Below are 16,628 nucleotides of genomic sequence, written 5' to 3'. Positions count from 1 at the left end.
GGGTTGGCTGGAAGCAGCGGGCCCAGGAGTCTGGGACCTCTACCCTGACCCCAGGGCATGCTCTGAGATTCCTACACTGACCCCTGGACCCCTTCACCCTGACCCCTGGGTCACTTCAGACCTGAGGGTCTCCAGAACTGGCCGGGCTGGGGGCCTGGGACCCCCAGTGTGACTCCTGGCACCCCTCTGAGACCCCCATATTGATGCCCTGGACCCTTCCACCCCTCCTCAGGACCCCCCTGGACCCCCAGCCTGGGGCTGCCCAGAAATGGTGGGGCCAGGTGCCCGAGATCCTGCCTTGGGGACCCCCAGAATGGAGACTGTGACCCCAGAGTGTCCCCTGAGACTCTCCCTATGACCTCTGAGCCCCCCACCATGACCCCACTGACCCTTCCCCTCTGACTCCTGGGTCACCTCAGTGTCCCCTCCCCATGACCCCTGTGGGGCTGTCCAGAACCAGCAGTACCAGGGGTCAGTGACCCCCAGTGTGACCCCTGTGTCTACCCGGGACCCCTGCCATGACCCTTGGTGCCCCTCCACCCTTCCCAGGATCCCCTCTATGACCCCTGGGACCCTCACACAGACCCCCTACCCTGTTTGTGCCCAGAACCAGTAAGGGCTGGGGATGCACTGGGGCCTGTTGGGAGAGGGGGGACCCTATTTGGGATACAGAAAAAGGAGACCTTTTGGAGCCTGTGCTGGCTTAGGGATTACCATGGACACAGAGTTCCGTGGAATCCTGAAATGACTCGAGCTGGAAATGACCTTAAATCCCATCTTCCACTGAAAGGGGTTGTTCCAAGCCCCGTCCAACCTGGAACACTTCCAGGGATGGGGCAGCCACAGCTTTTCTGGGCAGCGCTGGAGTTGAGTTGTTCCTCCTGCTCCAGGGAAACACGTCCAGGACTCCCTGCTCCCTGTCCAGCGGCCTTCCTGACCACCGTGCCCATGGATGGGACGGCCGGTGGACCCGGAGCACTGCGGGATCCCACTCTGTTGGGATCGCTGTCAGGATCGCTGCACCCGGAATTCCCAGCTCCGGCTCAAAGGAACCGGGAAGTCCCCGCGTCTCCCGCCACTTCCTCCCGCTGGAACAATTCAGCTGTTCCTGCCCAGCCCCTCGGTTCCTGCCCTGCCCCTCGTGTGCCACCTCTCCCTTCCCGGCTTCCTTTTGCCTCTTCGGCCAAGGGGGAGCGGCAGGGAAGGCTGCAGGCCTGGCAGGACGGGCTTTTCCTGCTTTTCCTTTTGCTGCAGTGGAATTTCGGGACAGGGTTCCTTGCTCCTGATTAAAGGTTTCCTCTGCTGAGTGACCTGAGATGGGATGGGAGCAAGGGACAGACTGAGCTGGGGGTTCTGTGCTTGGGGATGGGAAATCCAGGGGTGGGGAAACTGAGGCCGAGGAAACTGTGGAGAGGAAAACGGAGGATGTGGAAACTGAGGTTGTAGAAACTGTGGGTGTTTGGGGAAACTGAGGCTGTGGCGCTCGTCCCTGTGGAGTTAGAAACTCTGGACTTTGGGGTTTTTGTTAAAAACGCCTCGTCAGAGCCTGCGGGTTGTTAATAATTCACAGGGAGCGTCTGGATCCCGCGGGGTGGGAGCGTGTCTGTCTGTCTGCACGCAGGGATGCGCCGGCTCCGCGGGATGCTCCAAATGGAGCTGGCAGCTCGGCTCGGGAAGCATGCTGATAGGATTTTAAAAGCCTGAATGACCTTAAATCCTGCGATGGCTGTCGCTCAGGATAAATTATTTATGTAGCATCCTCAGCTCCTCGGGAGCGGGCAGGAATGTCAGGCTGCGGAGGACAGGGTTGGAATTTGGGAGGGGGTAACGAGGAGGAACTGCGGGTTTGGATGGGAAGAGAGGGAAGATAAAGGCGCGGGGGCGGGTGTTGGAGAGGTCCAGCCTTGGAAGTCGTTCCCAAACCGGTGCGGCCGCATTTCTGCACCGACATCAGAGGGTGGAAATTCCTCTTGATCTGCAGTTCAAAGCCTCCCTGAGGATGAGGCGCTGCAGCTCGGGCTTGCAAATGTGAAATACAAATCCGCCCGGAGCCCAAATCCCCCTGAAAAAGCGAGGAAATAGGCGGCTGAAGGTCACTGCTGCTGCCTGTCCTGCTCCAGCAGCAATCCCCCCGGGATGAGCAGAATGGGGGCTGCTGCTGGGGAGGGCGTTTCAATTCCCTCCACAGCAAACAGGGACTTGAAAAATGCCTGGAAAACGTGGTGTGTCTCCCTGGCTGGGCCGGATCTGCCCAGTCCTGCTGCTTTTAGGGGACAAGGGGCAGCTGAATGTCAAGTTCTTGCTATTTAGTAATGTTTTGATCCCAGGGTTGACAGGGAAGTGCTGATCCAAAACATTGCCGAGGGGTCTGTGGCCATGGTGGGCCCCAGCCTGTGGAACAGCAGCTCTGAAGGAGCTTTCCACAGGGTGACCTCGATCTCCTGATCTCTCCCTCCTCCCTAGGGACAGCTTTTCACACCTTGTTTTCCTCATGCTTTGCTCAGAGCTTTCCTGAGGTTTGGTTTGGATTGGAAAAGCAAAGGCACTGCGTAAACCTGCCTGCCCTGCCTCAGCCCAGCTTTCATCCGCTGCCGTCTCTGGATTCAGCTCTTCCCAGCCACTTTCCCTGCCAGCACAGGGAGCTGCCACCATGGCATATGGAGCCCTCAGAGGCTCGGATGTGTTTTGGTGGAAGGGTCCTGGTAAGGAAGAACAAAGGAGAAGGAGCGCAGAGAAGTCAGAGCACTGTTAGCAGGGATAGCTTCTGCCAGGCATGAAGGGGTGCTGGGAGGAAAACTCCCCCTTTTTTCTTTTCCTGGAGGATTTAGCTCCTGTCTCCCTAATCTGTATCAGCTGGGTCTGTCTTCTTGCACATGAAAGATCCCGGCTGTATTTCAAAGGCACCATTCCCACCCGGAGCTCTCAGCTTTTCCCAGCCATGTGCTGAGTTCGGGGCCTCTCGATTTTGGTTTTTCAATGTGACCTTTGCTGTTAATCCCCAGCCTGAACGGGGCCGTGCGCTGAAATGGAATGACCTGTTTCTTGGGAATTCAGCTCCAGTTTATCCTCAAGCTGCTTTAGCTTAAACTCTTCTCTCCCTTCCTCTCGTTCTTCTAGGTCAGGGCCTGGATCTGAGTGCAGGTTTTGCTGTAAGGGCACCTTAGAGGGGAGATAGTGGCTCATGACCTGTTTGTGGAAATATCCCCTTGTCCTACAGGTCCCTGTGGATTGTCCCTGTGGATTGTCTGGAGCCTGTCACAGGGTGTCAGCAGGTCACACTGAGAGACCCCAGCAGTGCTGGCCTGGCACGGGTGGCACTGGATGGTTTGTGCCAGCTGACAAACCCCTGTTTGTCTGTCTGTGAGAAGTGTCCCTGTCACAGGGGCCACCACAAGGGAAGTGTCACCCTGGGAGTAACCAGCTGGCACAGGAGCAGAGCGGGGACACAATGTGTGACGTTCCCGTGGGTCGGAAGCAGAGGTGGTGGCCCTGGCATCACTCCTGTGCTGGCTCAGGGCTGTGACACACGAACCCGAGTCAGGAGTCTCATTACCTGGCGCATTCCTCCGCCGGATCCCTGCTAATTCCCTCCGGCAGCTGATCCAGCACGGCTGGGGCTCTGCCCGGAGCCACTCATGCCATCCCGGCCCTGTGATCCCATTTGCGGGTGGGAAGGAGCACAGGGAAAAATGTTCCTGTTGCGGCACGTCCCAGACGAGCACGTTCAGAGCCGTCTGTGATCCTGCTCCAGTGGGAAAGGCACAGGCCGGATGGGTTTGCTGGGCGTTGTTCCCGACTGGAGTGTCCGCAGGGATCGATGGACGTCGGCTCTTGCGTGCGAGGCCTCGAGCTGGGGCTGGGGTGAAGGAGCACCACGTTTGTTATGGGAGGGCACTGGGGAACTGGGAGTCTTGGGTGACTTGGAAAATGCTGTGAGATAGAGGGAGGGATGTCTTCCTGATGAAGCTGTAGCTGTGAAGTTCTCACAGGGTAGAAGAGCTGATTTTAATTAAAAGGCAGTTTAGGTATTTATTTATTTCCCTGAACCCCAGAGCCAGGGATTTGCCCAAGGGCAGGGGAGCTGCTGCTGTGGCAGCCATGCTGCTGCTCCCTGCTTCCCGTTCTCACACCTTGGGAGTGTCTGACAGAGGATGGACCCGTGTCCTGTGGGATTAGGAAGTTGTAGTTTATCTAGCAGGAGATGAGTGTGAGAAGGGATCTGTTTGTTAATACCTGTAAAAATATGAGTCATAAAGGAACTTTCCCTGCGGTGGGGCCTGTTCCTGTGCCCTCTGTCACCTGCCCTGGAGGTCAGGACTTGGAAATTGGAAGTTTCAGGTGTGAAACTGCCCTGTCCTTTCCTCCCATTAGTGACTGTGGAATAGGTTTTCCTGTGGGAACGACATCTGTGGCCCAGAGAGGGACATTTGTCCCCTGCCTCAGGATCTGCCCTGAGTGCCTGGGACTTTCCATGTGGTGAGCAAGGCCTCCAGTCATGACATTCCTATTCCCTGAGCCGATGCTACAGAAGGCCCTACCTGAGTGCTGTTGTCAGTGGCACGAGGGCCTGTGACCTGCCAGTGATTCAGGCTCCTCTTCCTGTCCCCAGTCCCTCTGTGTTCTGTCTCCAGTGCTGACTGGAGCTACCGGGCCCTGCGGAGCCCCAGGAGCCGTTCCAGGTGAGCTGCGGTGCCAGACAGGTTTGTTCTGGGCTTCTGATGGGTTGAGTTGGAGTGTCTCCAGATCGCTGCTGGGAAAGCTGGTTTCCCTGATTGCTTGGACAGTTTTGAGGGGCCTTTGGAGTTGTGGGGCACAGAGAGTCTTCAGTGCTGGGGGGTTATTGATGTAGGAGACAAGAGATCGGGAAATTCAGCAACGGGAGCCGGATGACAGCCTCGTGCCACACTCGGGGGCTGCTGTGAAGCCAGAGCCATCTGGCAGATTTACCCTGGTTGTGGCTGGAGAGGCCATGGGGCCACGTGCCAGCACTGGCGGGCTACTGTCACACTCCCAAGTGAGCAGCCTCCGGCTGCAGCTGGAGGAGCTGGATGGATGGTGCAGGATCAGCCTGGCCAGGTTTTGTCTGCCGAGCAAGGTGGTTGTGTTAGACGTATCCTGGGTTTTGACTGCAGGCGCTGTGGGAGCCCTGGGGATTTGGGGTGGGGATGTGCTGGCTCCCACCTCTGGGACCTGCTGCTCCAGGGTGTCGGGACAGCCTGGGAGAGCAGCTCCAGCTGATCTCTGCAGGAGCTCCAGGCACAGGGCACCAGTACAATTCCCCAGGGCTGTGTTTCACCACCGGCTTTCCCTGTGTTCCCTGACCGCTTCCTCCCTTCCCACAGGCATGAATGCCCAGGCCTGCCCCCAGCACTGAGCAGCCGGAGCCGCCAGGATGCCGATCCCTCCTCCCCCGCCGCCGCCCCCCGGCCCCCCGCCACCCCCCACCCTCAGTCAGGTAGGGGTCACCTCGCTGGGCGGGGAGGTGGCCTGTCCCCACACTGGGGCCGCTCGCCAGAGGAATTGCCCCTGGAGAAGGCTGGCTGTTGCAGGGGTGGGATGCTCCGGGAGGTGGGAATGTGGAGCTGGGTTGTTCCTGTGCTGGGGGGTCCTGGGGAGGTGCTGAACTGCTGCTGCTCCTCTCCAGGCGAACACAGAACCGCCAAAGCTGAGCCGAGAGGAGCAGCGGGGCCGCGGGGCACTCCTGCAGGACATCTGTAAAGGGACCAAGCTCAGGAAAGTGACCCAAATCAATGACCGAAGCGCGCCCATCCTGGAAAGTGAGTTCCCAGCAGGCTCCTGGCCTCATGCTGAGCACTGCCGAGCCCTTCAGGGCCCTTGCCCATCTGGTTCCCAGCAGCTCCTCATTGGAGGATTGGATAATTCCAGGCTTAACCTCTTTGCCTCCCTCCTTTCAGAGCCCAAGGGCAGCGGCGGCGGCAGCTACGGCTCTGGCTCAGCTGCCATCCAGCCCAAGGGTGGCCTCTTCCAAGGTGGTGTTCCCAAGCTCAGACCTGTGGGAGCCAAGGACTGCTCAGGTAATGGCCACAGGCCTGTGGTCTGCGTGGGGTCCCTGGGGAGGGCCCTGAGCAGGAAGGGGTTAAGGATCTCACTGTATATTCCTGGGGATTTCGGCTGCTCAGAGGCAGGACCCCAAATCATATCCCCATGCATGGCACAGGCCAGCTGTGCCCTCCCTGAGCCTTAGTCCTACACACAGACCTCTTGGAGGGTGCAGGAATTTTGTGTGTTATGGAACTCTATGTGTTCTCGGTGGTGGGCATGGAATAGACGGGTGTGAGAGGAGCTGTGTGTGGCTGTGCTCGGAGTCAGCTCCCTGTGTGTACCAGAAAACCACCCCTCTGGCCTGGCCCTCCTCGGCCATGGCTCTGTGCATGGAAAAGGCCCTGCTCCCGTCCCTCACTGTGCTCTCCTTCCCCGCAGACAGCTCCACTAAACAAACGCTGCAAGTCCCTGGCTCCCGAGCAGCTGCTCCCAGGCCCCCCGTGCCGGCCAGCAACAGCCGCCCTCAGGACGATGCCGACAGCAGCCGGGGGTCCCCGCCGGAACTGCCGCGCACGCAGAGGCCCTCCCTGCCTGACCTGTCCCGGCCCGGCACCGCCGGCAGCACCGGCATGAAGCACAGCTCCTCGGCCCCGCCGCCCCCACCACCGGGACGCCGCGCCGCCGCCCCCCCGGCCCCCCCTCCAGTGCATGCCAAGGCCTCGCCCTACAACCGAGAGAAACCGCTGCCGCCCACCCCGGGACAGCGCCTGCCCGGTAGCAGGGACGGACCCCCCGCCCCGCCGCCCATCAAACCCCCTCCTTCCCCAGTCAGTCTCCGGTCGGGTGCTCAGGGCCAGTCTCTGGCCCCTCCGCCTCCCCCTTACCGGCAGCCCCCCGGTGTTCCCAACGGTCCTTCCAGCCCCAGCAGCGAGTTGGCTCCGGAGCTGCCGCAGAGACACAACTCCTTGCACAGGAAGGCGCCGGGCCCGTTGCGGGGCCTGGCGCCGCCACCACCCACTGCTGCCTCCCCGTCCCTGCAGAGCAGCCGCCCCCCGCCGCCGGCCAGAGACCCCCCGAGCCGTGGAGCAGGTAAGAGCCACTCGTTCTGTGGTGCGTGGGGGCAGCTTGGGTGATCAGGGGTTGGTACGAGGTGACGGGCAAGAGTTGGCTTCAGTGAGTCTTCTGTATGTGGTGTAGGGGCTGAGCAGGGGCAGGAGTTGCAGTTCCACGTTTAACGCATGTCCTTGGTCATGTCCTATGACCATCCAGCTCCTTCCAAGCCTGGTGCTGATGGTGGGTTGTGGCTGGGCAACTCCTGTCCATGCTCTCCTGGAGTGGGAGATGAGAACGTGGCAGAGCACAGCTCTCCTGAGCTTCCTAAATGTCACTGGGAGGGTGTAAAAAGCTGTGGCAGAGCAGGGAGAAGTCTTTCTGTGGATGTGCAGCCCTTGGGAGTGTGTCCCCTTGGCTGGGACTGGTGTTGGCTGCACGCTGGTGCCCCCCCGTGCACTCCTGGGCTCCCCGTCCAGACCGCAGCTCCTGCCTGGGCTGCTGCCAAGCCGCTCCGTCCTTCTGGCCTTGCCAGAATCCCTCCTCAGAGCTACAGCTGGGGATCTGTGCTGTCAGCCCGGGTGTAATTAGGCTAATGAGGAGCACGAACTGCCATGGAGCCTCTGCGGGAGGCTGGGCAGGAGCAAGAGGTGGGTCAGAGGGGCTGTGGATTCTGTCACTGCCTTGGTGACACTGCAGAGCTGGCTTCCAGTCCTGGCAGGCAGCATCTTGGCTCCATGTGGAGCCGCTGCCCTCAGACTCAAGGATGTGCGGGATCATAGCTGCTCCTGGGATCCCCCTCTGGTGTGGAGGGACCACTATGGGCTGGGAGCATGCAGGGCTGGAGCAGCCCCTGGGGTGGTGGGGCAGCAGGGCTGACTGGTCCCTGCACTGCAGCTGGTGGAGGAGTGAGGAATGCAGATGTCAGGAGTGAGCAGGAAATCTCCGGGCACACGTAGGAGCATCCCTGGGCCGCGGTCTGGCACAGCAGCTGGCCCCGAGCGCTCCGGGGGATGTCCCTGGGTTTGCCCCGGGAATCCTGACCCCGCTGTCCCCGCAGCTCCGCCGCCCCCCCCGCCGATGCTGCGGAACGGAGGGCGCGACGCCCCCCCGCCCCCACCCCCCTACAGAGTGCACGGCCCCGCCGAGCCCCCCAGCCGGGGGAAGCCCCCGCCGCCACCCACCCGGACCCCGGCCGGGCCGCCGCCGCCACCGCCGCCCGTGCGGAACGGGCACCGGGACTCCATCTCCACCGTCAGAGCATTCCTGGGTGAGTGGGAACCCCGCACAGATCCCTGTCGGAGTTGAGCCCTGTGGGTTTGGCCAGGCTCCCCCAGAGCCCCCTTCCCTCACCTGCCCCTTTTCCCGTTTCTTCACAGATGACTTTGAATCCAAATACTCCTTTCATCCCGTTGAAGACTTCCCGGCCCCAGAGGAATATAAATACTTCCAGAGAATCTACCCCAGCAAAACAAACAGAGGTGAGGAGGGGGTGTCCCAAATTCCCTCTCCCTTCCTATGCCCTTGGGGCTGGCACTGTCCTGCTTCTCCCTGCTCAGGGTGGGTGGTGCAGTGGCTATGCCCTGGGCCCTGCCTGTGTTCTGGGGGTGCTGAGCCCCATTCCCAGTGGTACCACGCCCTGAAGGCAGCTCTCTGTGCTGCAGGGGGGCCAGAAATTTGGGCTGTGTGGATGCCCTATCCCACCTACTCCTGGTTAGCCTGCTGGGCTCATTCCTGCCTTTGCTGAGCACCTGAGCACCCCTCACTGGAGGGGATCCCCTTTGGTACTGGAGGGGATATCAAAGGATCCCACAGCCAGGGCAGGGGCTGGGGCGATGCAGATCCTGTGTGTATCCCAGGATAGGCCCCGAGCACCGGCACTCGGACCCGGCAGAGCTCAAAGTGCCCTTGGTGCTGCGCGTCAGCGCTGCGGATCCCGGCGGAGACTCCGGGGAGAATGGGATGCTCGTTTATTTTTAGAGCCATGAATGTTTAATGCGGGTTTGAAAAGCCCCGAGCTCGGTGCGGCTGCAGCGGCTGCTGCCAGGCGCAAATCCCAGGCTCCAGATCTCCGCGGGGAGGTCGGGGGGGGCCGGCAGCTGGCGCGGGGGTGTGGAGGAGGGAAAGCAGACGTGCTGGATCCGGCTCTGCGGAGCTCCTGCTTCCAACAGGCTTCCTTGTCTTCCAGCTACGCGTGGGGCTCCCCCTCTGCCCCCCATCCCCAGGTGAAACCAGGCTGTGCAGGTGGATTGTTCCAGAGCAGAGACATGGACCTCCTTCCCCTTCCTCAGCTGGACCCCCCCCAGCTCCCAGCCCCCCGGATCCTGCATGACACACTCCCAGCCTCTCCGGTTTTCCCAGGACAAGCGGATCCCCCCAGTCCAGCGTGCTCCGCCAGCCCCGCCTCATCTATGCACCTCGCAGGACTCTCTGACCTCGTGGCAAGCCTGGATGGGTCCATCCCTCATTCCTCCTCATGGATCCTGGGTTGGGATCTGCCTGGGGGGCAGGCACAGGACTTGAGGCCAAGCCGTGTGCCAGCTGTTGGGACCAGGGGGGCTCATGGAGAGGGGCTGGGGTCAGGCAGGGAATGGACATGCTGTGAGACCCCCCCCAGAGCAAGGAGAAGCAGGGACAGGCCGGCAGAGCCTCGTTATCCTGGGAAAGCCTTGTTATCCTGGTGGAACTTTGTTATCCCGGCACAGCCCATTGCTTTTTTGCACAGGAGCCAGTAGAAGTAGGGGGGGAACGTGAGTGGGACCACACAGGGACACCCCAACAGCGCTGGGCTGGTGGGGACCCCCTTTCTCTGACCCCACAGAGGGGGGCACCCCCATGTGCCCCCCTCAAAACCACTGCTCCCCTGGCACTCCCCCCCAGGGTTCTCCTGGCTCTCACTGCTGACCCCCCTCCAAACTTGAGCATTTTAACAAGAAAACACTAATTACATGGGGGAGGCCGGGCACACGGGGGGGCCCTGGGGGCCGGTGATGTTTTGCCTTACACTCCCTGTCCGACGGGCGGTCCCGGCCGGACTCTCGGTGTTCCCGCGGCGGGGGTCACACTAACGTAGTTACTGATCTCTTTGTACCATAGCAGGAAGGGCACGGGGTGCAGGGGGGCCACCCCTGCAGATGGGTTTAGGGCTCATTCAGGGGATTTTTTTCTATGATGATGGACCTTCCCCTGTTGAGGCTGGAGCAAGGTGGGTGAGGGGTGAGTGGGGGGTTTCCCTGGAGAATGAGCCCCCCCCCCCCCCCCCCAGCACTGCCCTTTGGGTTTAATAAAAGTTCAACACGGTTCTGCCCCTCCCACAGCGAGGGGCCCTTTTAAAAGGGAACAGAGGAATTTGGAGGAGCTGGAAATTACATTTAAATAAAAGTAATAAAGTGATAAATGATGTCAAGGACACTGTCTAAGGTGGAGGTCCCCAGGAACCCCTTTTCTTTCTTGGAGGAGATGCCCCAAGGGCTGGGGGCAGGGCACTTTGGCAGACAGGGTGGAGGGTACTGAGAGCACAGAGAGGCAGGATCGGGGTTACTAGTGGCACTGGGAGCACTGGGAAGGAGGACTGTGGGATACTGGGAGCAGGGGGAGGGGGGATTGGTGGGTGTGGGCACTGGGAGCATGGGGGAAGCGTGGTGGGGAATACTGGGAGGAAGGGTGGGGAGTGCTGGGAGCATGAGAGACAAGAATAGGCGGCAGTTGAAAGGCAATATAGGAGGAACTGGTGGCACTGGGAGCACGGGGAAAGCTGGGTTGGGGCCGCGGGCCGCAGGAGCACTGGGGGTCCTGGGAGAGCTGAGTCCCCACAGGCAGACCACAGCTCCCAGCATGCCCTGCGCGCCGCGCTCGGCGCCTTCCGCCGTGCCTCGGGTGCGCTCGTTGATTGGCTGCTCTGTTGCGGCCCTTCCTCCGGCCGCGGTGATTGGCGGCTGCGGCAGCGGCGCAACCAATGGGGCGAAAGGGGCGGGGCCAGCTCGGCCTGGTGGCGCGAAGTGCGGAGCCGGGGCTGATTTGGCGCGAGAAGGTTGGTGGCGGCAGGCGGGGGGACCCGGGCGGGACCTGAGGGGGCTTGGGGGGACATGGGGGGCAGAGATGGGGGGCAGCGCGGTGGGGACTGGGATTAGGTGGGCAGGGGTGGCTGGGATCCGCAAGGCTGGCGGTCTTTCTCACCTAGCCGGGGTCCCGCCCTCTGACCGCTGTCCTCCTCCAGCCGTAGCCCCGCCATGGCCACCAGCAGCCCACAGAGCCAGCCCACCATCGGCTTCCCCCGCACGAGGAGCGCCCGCCGCCTCGCTGCCCCCTCGGCCAAGAGCGACCGCGATGCCTCTACCCCGCGCCCCTCGCCGCGTTCCAAGGCCTCCGGCCCCGCCGACCCCGGCCAGGCCACTTCGGACACACGTACAGGCCGGGCCACAGCGCAGCCTCTGAGCCCCAAAGTGCAGCCCCTGAGCCCCCGCAAACGCCTGGGTGAGTCCCTCCGCCGGAACCCCCCGGGAAGGGCGGGGGCCACATCCCCCTTCTCACCTCGAGGGGCTGAGGCAAACAGATGGGCTCAGCCCCGTCCGGCTCTGGTCCAGCCTTTGTGGCTTCACCCCCATTTCGGGAGGAGGAGCTGCTCCCACGGGGTTTTGGGGGGGCTGAAGCACAAAGTCCCCCAGGGGAGAGAGGCCCCGTGTCACCACCAGCCTATTGCCTTTGCAGGTGATGAAAACCTGTGCAATGTCCCCCATGCCCTGCCTGGCTCCCCGGCCAAGCGCAGCAAGGAGAACCGGGGCCGTCGCCTGCTCTTTGGGGACCCCTCGGCCTCCCCAGAGCAGCCCAAGAGCCCGGAGCCATCCCCACGGAGTGGGGGGCCAGAGACCCCTCGGAGCTCAGGGCTCAGTGGGCAGCAGCCACGCACCAGGCTCTTTAGGCAGGAAGGTGAGTGTGGGGTTATGGATGGGATGGGGATGCAGGGATGGGATAGGGATTGGGAATATTAATGGTGATAGGGGTAGAGTTGAGGGTGGAGCAAAGGATGGGATTGGAGGTGTAAGTATGGGGATAGGGATGGGAATGAGGTAGAAGACAGAGCCAGGGATAGGGATGGGTATATGGAGCTAGGGATAGATACAAAGGCAGAGATGGGGACATGGATTGGGATGATGACCAGTTGGGATGGGGTCCCAGCAGTGCCACATCCCTCCCTGAGTCCCCTTGCTCCCCGTGCAGGTACCTGTTACCAGCAGGCCAAGCAGGTGCTGCACGCGGCCGTGCCCGACCGGCTCCAGGGCAGGGAGCGGGAGACGGGGATCCTCCGGCAGTTCCTGCAGGAACACGTCCTGGGGCGCCGTCCTGGCAGCCTCTACGTGTCCGGAGCCCCTGGGACTGGGAAAACAGCCTGTCTGAGCCGTGTTCTGCTCGACTGCAAGGTGTGTGCCATGGCCATGGCTGTGGGGCTGCTGGGGGGGTGGGCAGTGAGATAGGGCCAGTGTAACATTCCCATTCCTGGCAGGACAAGCTGGCAGGGAGCAAGACTGTGGTGCTGAACTGCATGGCACTGGGCAGCCCCCACAGTGTCTTCCCTGCCCTGGCAAAGCACCTGGGGCTGCCCGTGGCCACTGGCCGGGAGCGTGTCCGGAGCCTGGAGAAGCATCTGACAGCCCAGGGGCCCATGGTGTGAGTTCACAATCCCTGGTGGGTGGAGTGGGATCCCCCTGGATGCTCTCCCTGCTTGGAGTCCTGTGAGGGGACAGAGCAAGGGTTGATCTGGGCTCTCCCACAGCCTCCTGGTGCTGGATGAGCTGGACCAACTGGAGAGCAAAGGCCAGGACGTGCTCTACACCCTCTTTGAGTGGCCCCAGCTGCCCAGCTCCAGGCTCGTCCTTGTGGGTGAGTATGCAGGATGTAGCACTGCTGCCCTGGAGTACCCTCCCTCTTTTAGGGGGGTCGATGGGGACTTCTCTTTGCAGCCCCCTCCTGCTCCCTTCTTGGAGAACAGCCCTCATCCTCCTCTTCCCCTCACTCTGCAGGGTTGGCGAATGCCCTGGACCTGACAGACCGGAGCCTGGCCAGGCTGCGAGCCCACCCAGCTGGCAGCCCCCAGCTGCTGCACTTCCCACCCTACACCAAGGAGCAGCTCACCCGCATCCTGCAGGAGCGGCTGGGGCAGGTGGGGACACAGGGAGGACAGAGGGGGGGAAAGGGGGTCCTCTGTCCACATGGGTAGCAGCACTGATGGCCCTGGTGTCTCACAGGTGTCTGGTGACCCCGTGGTGGACTCTGCTGCACTCCAGTTCTGTGCCCGCAAGGTCTCTGCAGTCTCCGGTGATGCTCGCAAGGCCCTGGATGTCTGTAGGTCAGTGTGTGCCCCAAAACCCAGTGGTGACAGGGCCAGCTTGGTCCCTGTGAGTCTCTATGGCTTCCCTGCACCAGGATGCCAGGGATGCCTGCTCTGCCTGGTGCTCAGAGCTGTCCCTCCCCAGGCGTGCCGTGGAGGTGGTGGAGCTGGAGGTGCGAGGCCAGACCCTGCTCAAGCCACTGCCCGGGGGTGAGTCACTGCTGCCAGAGCCAAAACCCCTGGGGTGCTCCTCTGGGGTTGCTTCAGTGAGAGTCTGGGCTCCCTTTGTGGGGCACCTTTCTCCACTACTGCCTCCCTTTTCTCACCTCCATGGGATCCTCTCTCTGTCCCACAGGTGACTCCCCGGCATCCCCTGTCCCCAAGCGTGTGGGGCTCCTGCACATCTCCCGGGTGCTCTCAGAGGTGTTTGGGGACCGGATGGCACAGGCGGCCCAGGGGGCCCAGGACACGTTCCCACTGCAGCAGAAGATGCTGCTCTGCTCCCTGCTCCTGCTTGCCCGGCACTCACACGCCCGCGAGGTGACCCTGGGGAAGGTGAGTGGCAGTGGGACCCTCTCAGGGCTGGTCCTGGGCACTGGTGGGTGTCTCTGGGGTGTCTCTTGGGTGCTTTGCTGTGGTGTAACTCCCCTCTGCCCTCCCCAGCTCCATGACACCTACAGCCAGGTGTGCCGGCGGCAGCAGCTCTCCGCCGTTGACCAGGCCGAGTGTCTGTCCCTTGTCACCCTCTTGGAGTCTCGTGGTGTCCTCGAGGTCAAGAGGGCCAAGGAGGCCCGGCTGGCCAAGGTACCGTGGGGTGGTGGGGCAGGGTCTGCTGACAGCGCTGGGCTCCAGTGATGGGACTGGGCCAGGATCTGGCAGCACGGTGCTGAGCATCCCTGTTCTCCCACGCAGGTTTCCCTGATGCTGGATGAAGCAGCACTGGAGCACAGGCTGCAGGACACGGCGCTGGTGGGCAGCGTCCTGGCTCAGGGGCTGCACTAACCCTCCAGCAATCCCCTCCCCATGGCCCCAAGGGGGATTCTGCTGCTGTGGCAAGAGCAGACAAGTGGCTCTCAAGATCTTGGACATTTGCCAACTTCTGCCCTGGGGCTGCCAGTCTAGGGTCTCGTTATTAATATTTTTAATATAATAATATTATTAATGTTATATTGCGATTTCTGCGTGACGGGAACTTAGGCGGGAGGCTGGGACACCCCCAGCCCCTCTGTGCATCCCCCAGCCCCTTTGCAGGGAGTGGTGGGTGCTCCTGGCCCTCCTTACCACCCTGGTGTGTGATCCTGAGGTCTGGTGTTGCTCCTGCCATGGATCATGGGCCGTGTTTGCTCCCGAATCTTTCAGAACTTTCCGAGGCCCTCCAGAACCTCCTTGACCTCTCTGTCTCTAGGGAGAACCTTCCCAGTGCTGGCAGTGGTAGAGGGTCCCCTGGGGGAGGAGAGAGGACAGGGGGGGATCCCTTTATCTCCTGCTATGAAATAAAGTCGTTTTGATTCAGCTCTTGCTCCTCTCCGCCCTGTTTCACCCCTGTTCCCCCTAATTCCTGCCTGCCCCACGGCCCTGTCCTCCCCAGCCCCTCTCCTGGGCTCCAGCCCCAGCCTCAGCTGCTGGCCCCAGCTCCTCCATTTCTGTTAAATAATGGACGCTTTGACCTAATTTTGCAGCTTCCTCATCACGGGGGGGGTGCTGGGGGCTCCAAATGGGGGGGGAGTGGGAGGGGATGAGGCTTTGCTTGTGCCCCAAGTCCCTCCATCCCACCCTCTCCCCCAGGACCCCTGGGTGCCCCTCGGCAGCTCCTGGCCAGGGATGGGGTGCTGGTGGTGGGGGAGGATGTGGTAATAGAATCCCTGGTGTGCCTTAATTTCCCTGTAACCCCAGGGGGTGTCCCTGCTGTGTCCCAGCTCCACCCTGGCTCTGTCCCCCAGCTCTGTGGCCTGTGGCATCCCTGCAGGTCATGGGGACATTTGCACCAGGTGCCCAGGACAAGGACAAGAAAGAAGAGCCTGTTGAGGCCCCTGGGTGCCACCACAAACTGGGCAGCCCCCTCTTTCTGCTGCTGCAGAGCCAGGGGACACCTCGGGGACACATCGGTCCCTGTTGGCCGTGGGGAGCAGTGGGGAAACCGAGGCAGGGGCGCCACGGGGGAATCTGGGAGCCCCGAGGGCCCCGAGCAGGCTCAGCCCTGGCTGCTGCCGGCGCTATTTATAGCCGGCACTGCCATGTGTCGGACGTGTGCAGCGGCACGGGCGGGCGCCGGGGTCAGCCCAGGCTGTGCTGCTCTGGGCTGTGTCCCGGTGCCCTCACCACGTCAAGGGCCCTGGGCGACCCTGTCCCTGCCCCTCCCCACCCCGTGGGGCTCAGCGGGCACTGTGACCCAGCCACCTATCACCAGGCTCTGGGGCTGAGCAGGTACCAGCATCATCCTGCCCGTGAGCTGTGTGGGGGTCCCCAACTCCCCACAGACCACAGTGGCCACGTCCTGCCCTGTGCCAGCCCCAGGGAGTGACGCAGCCCCAGTGACATGGCACACAGTGACAGCGTCAGGAAGGAAGTGCCTGGCAGCGTGTGGGTCCACGGTGACGTGGTGGTGATGCAGGCAGGCATCCTTCTCCCTCTGTCCCCACAGCTGCTCCATCCCCGGCCCCCCTGTGTCCCCCCCATGGTGATGGGTGAGGTGATGGTGGCACAGGCAGCTTCAGGCAGGGGACACCCCCACATCTGGCCCAGACTGGCTGTGGTGGCCACCCCACGGTGAGGCTGGAGAGTTCCCAGTCCTGGCCCTGTCCCTGGGGTGTGTGTGCAGGGATGGGGACAGCAGGGCAGCGTAGGGGACACGGCCCCCCTGGCCACGCCAGTGCCAGCCCCAGCTCCACTCTGCCGCAGTGGATGAAAAATCGATGGCGCAGCTGGATCCGGGCGCGTGGGTGCCGGAGCTCCCGCCGGGGCCGTTCGTCACCGCGGGCTGGCGGCGCTGCCGTGGGAGCAGAGATGAGGGGACACCCGGGGACACCCAGCAGAGATTCGGGGAGGCCGAGGGACCCCAGTCCAGCCCACTGTGTCCCCTGTCCCCGCACACACACGGGCCGGGCAGTGCCCAGAGCTGTGCCGTGGGCAGCCCCACGCGTGTCTGTCCGAGTGTGCGGCGGGGGCTCGGTGTCCCCTGGGCTCGGCGGTGTCCCCTGGGCTCGGCGGTGTCCCCTGGGCTCGGCGGTGTCCCCGCTGCCCCGGCCGCCCC

At 62.4% G+C, this 16,628-nt stretch overlaps 2 protein-coding genes across 2 annotated transcripts; both read left to right on the top strand.

Annotated features, from left to right (window-relative positions):
• Positions 1–1,048: 1,048 nt before the first annotated feature.
• WIPF2 (WAS/WASL interacting protein family member 2) lies at positions 1,049–10,449 on the top strand. The gene is made up of 9 exons (XM_083877649.1): positions 1,049–1,292; positions 4,372–4,679; positions 5,343–5,455; positions 5,645–5,777; positions 5,916–6,035; positions 6,442–7,092; positions 8,114–8,323; positions 8,433–8,534; positions 9,242–10,449. The coding sequence occupies exons 3-9, from the start codon at positions 5,393–5,395 to the stop codon at positions 9,280–9,282; spliced, it is 1,320 nt and encodes a 439-aa protein (XP_083733775.1). The 5' UTR covers positions 1,049–1,292; positions 4,372–4,679; positions 5,343–5,392; the 3' UTR covers positions 9,283–10,449.
• A 535-nt stretch (positions 10,450–10,984) lies between these two features.
• On the top strand, positions 10,985–14,857 carry CDC6 (cell division cycle 6). Its single transcript, XM_083877648.1, has 12 exons — positions 10,985–11,083; positions 11,270–11,526; positions 11,761–11,979; positions 12,271–12,470; positions 12,554–12,717; positions 12,824–12,930; positions 13,071–13,210; positions 13,296–13,396; positions 13,524–13,588; positions 13,734–13,933; positions 14,042–14,182; positions 14,291–14,857. Exons 2-12 carry the CDS (start codon positions 11,283–11,285, stop codon positions 14,378–14,380), a joined length of 1,671 nt encoding a protein of 556 aa, XP_083733774.1. The 5' UTR covers positions 10,985–11,083; positions 11,270–11,282; the 3' UTR covers positions 14,381–14,857.
• The last annotated feature ends 1,771 nt before the right edge of the window (positions 14,858–16,628 follow it).

The sequence above is a fragment of the Zosterops lateralis genome (assembly GCF_965231275.1).
Source record: "Zosterops lateralis genome assembly, chromosome: 24".
NCBI lineage: Eukaryota > Metazoa > Chordata > Aves > Passeriformes > Zosteropidae > Zosterops > Zosterops lateralis.
The sequence above is the reverse complement of the archived record's forward strand: the minus strand, read 5'-3'. Positions and strand labels throughout refer to the sequence as shown.

Excerpts from the sequence above, each read along its gene's own strand:
- CDC6 (XM_083877648.1), top strand. The coding sequence starts at position 11,283 with ATGGCCACCAGCAGCCCACAGAGCCAGCCCACCATCGGCTTCCCCCGC. Across the intron at positions 12,718-12,823 it reads ACAGCCCAGGGGCCCATGGT|CCTCCTGGTGCTGGATGAGC; the intron begins GTGAGTTCACAA and ends GCTCTCCCACAG. Across the intron at positions 13,397-13,523 it reads AAGGCCCTGGATGTCTGTAG|GCGTGCCGTGGAGGTGGTGG; the intron begins GTCAGTGTGTGC and ends GTCCCTCCCCAG.
- WIPF2 (XM_083877649.1), top strand. The coding sequence starts at position 5,393 with ATGCCGATCCCTCCTCCCCCGCCGCCGCCCCCCGGCCCCCCGCCACCC. Across the intron at positions 5,456-5,644 it reads CACCCCCCACCCTCAGTCAG|GCGAACACAGAACCGCCAAA; the intron begins GTAGGGGTCACC and ends GCTCCTCTCCAG. Across the intron at positions 6,036-6,441 it reads GGGAGCCAAGGACTGCTCAG|ACAGCTCCACTAAACAAACG; the intron begins GTAATGGCCACA and ends CCTTCCCCGCAG.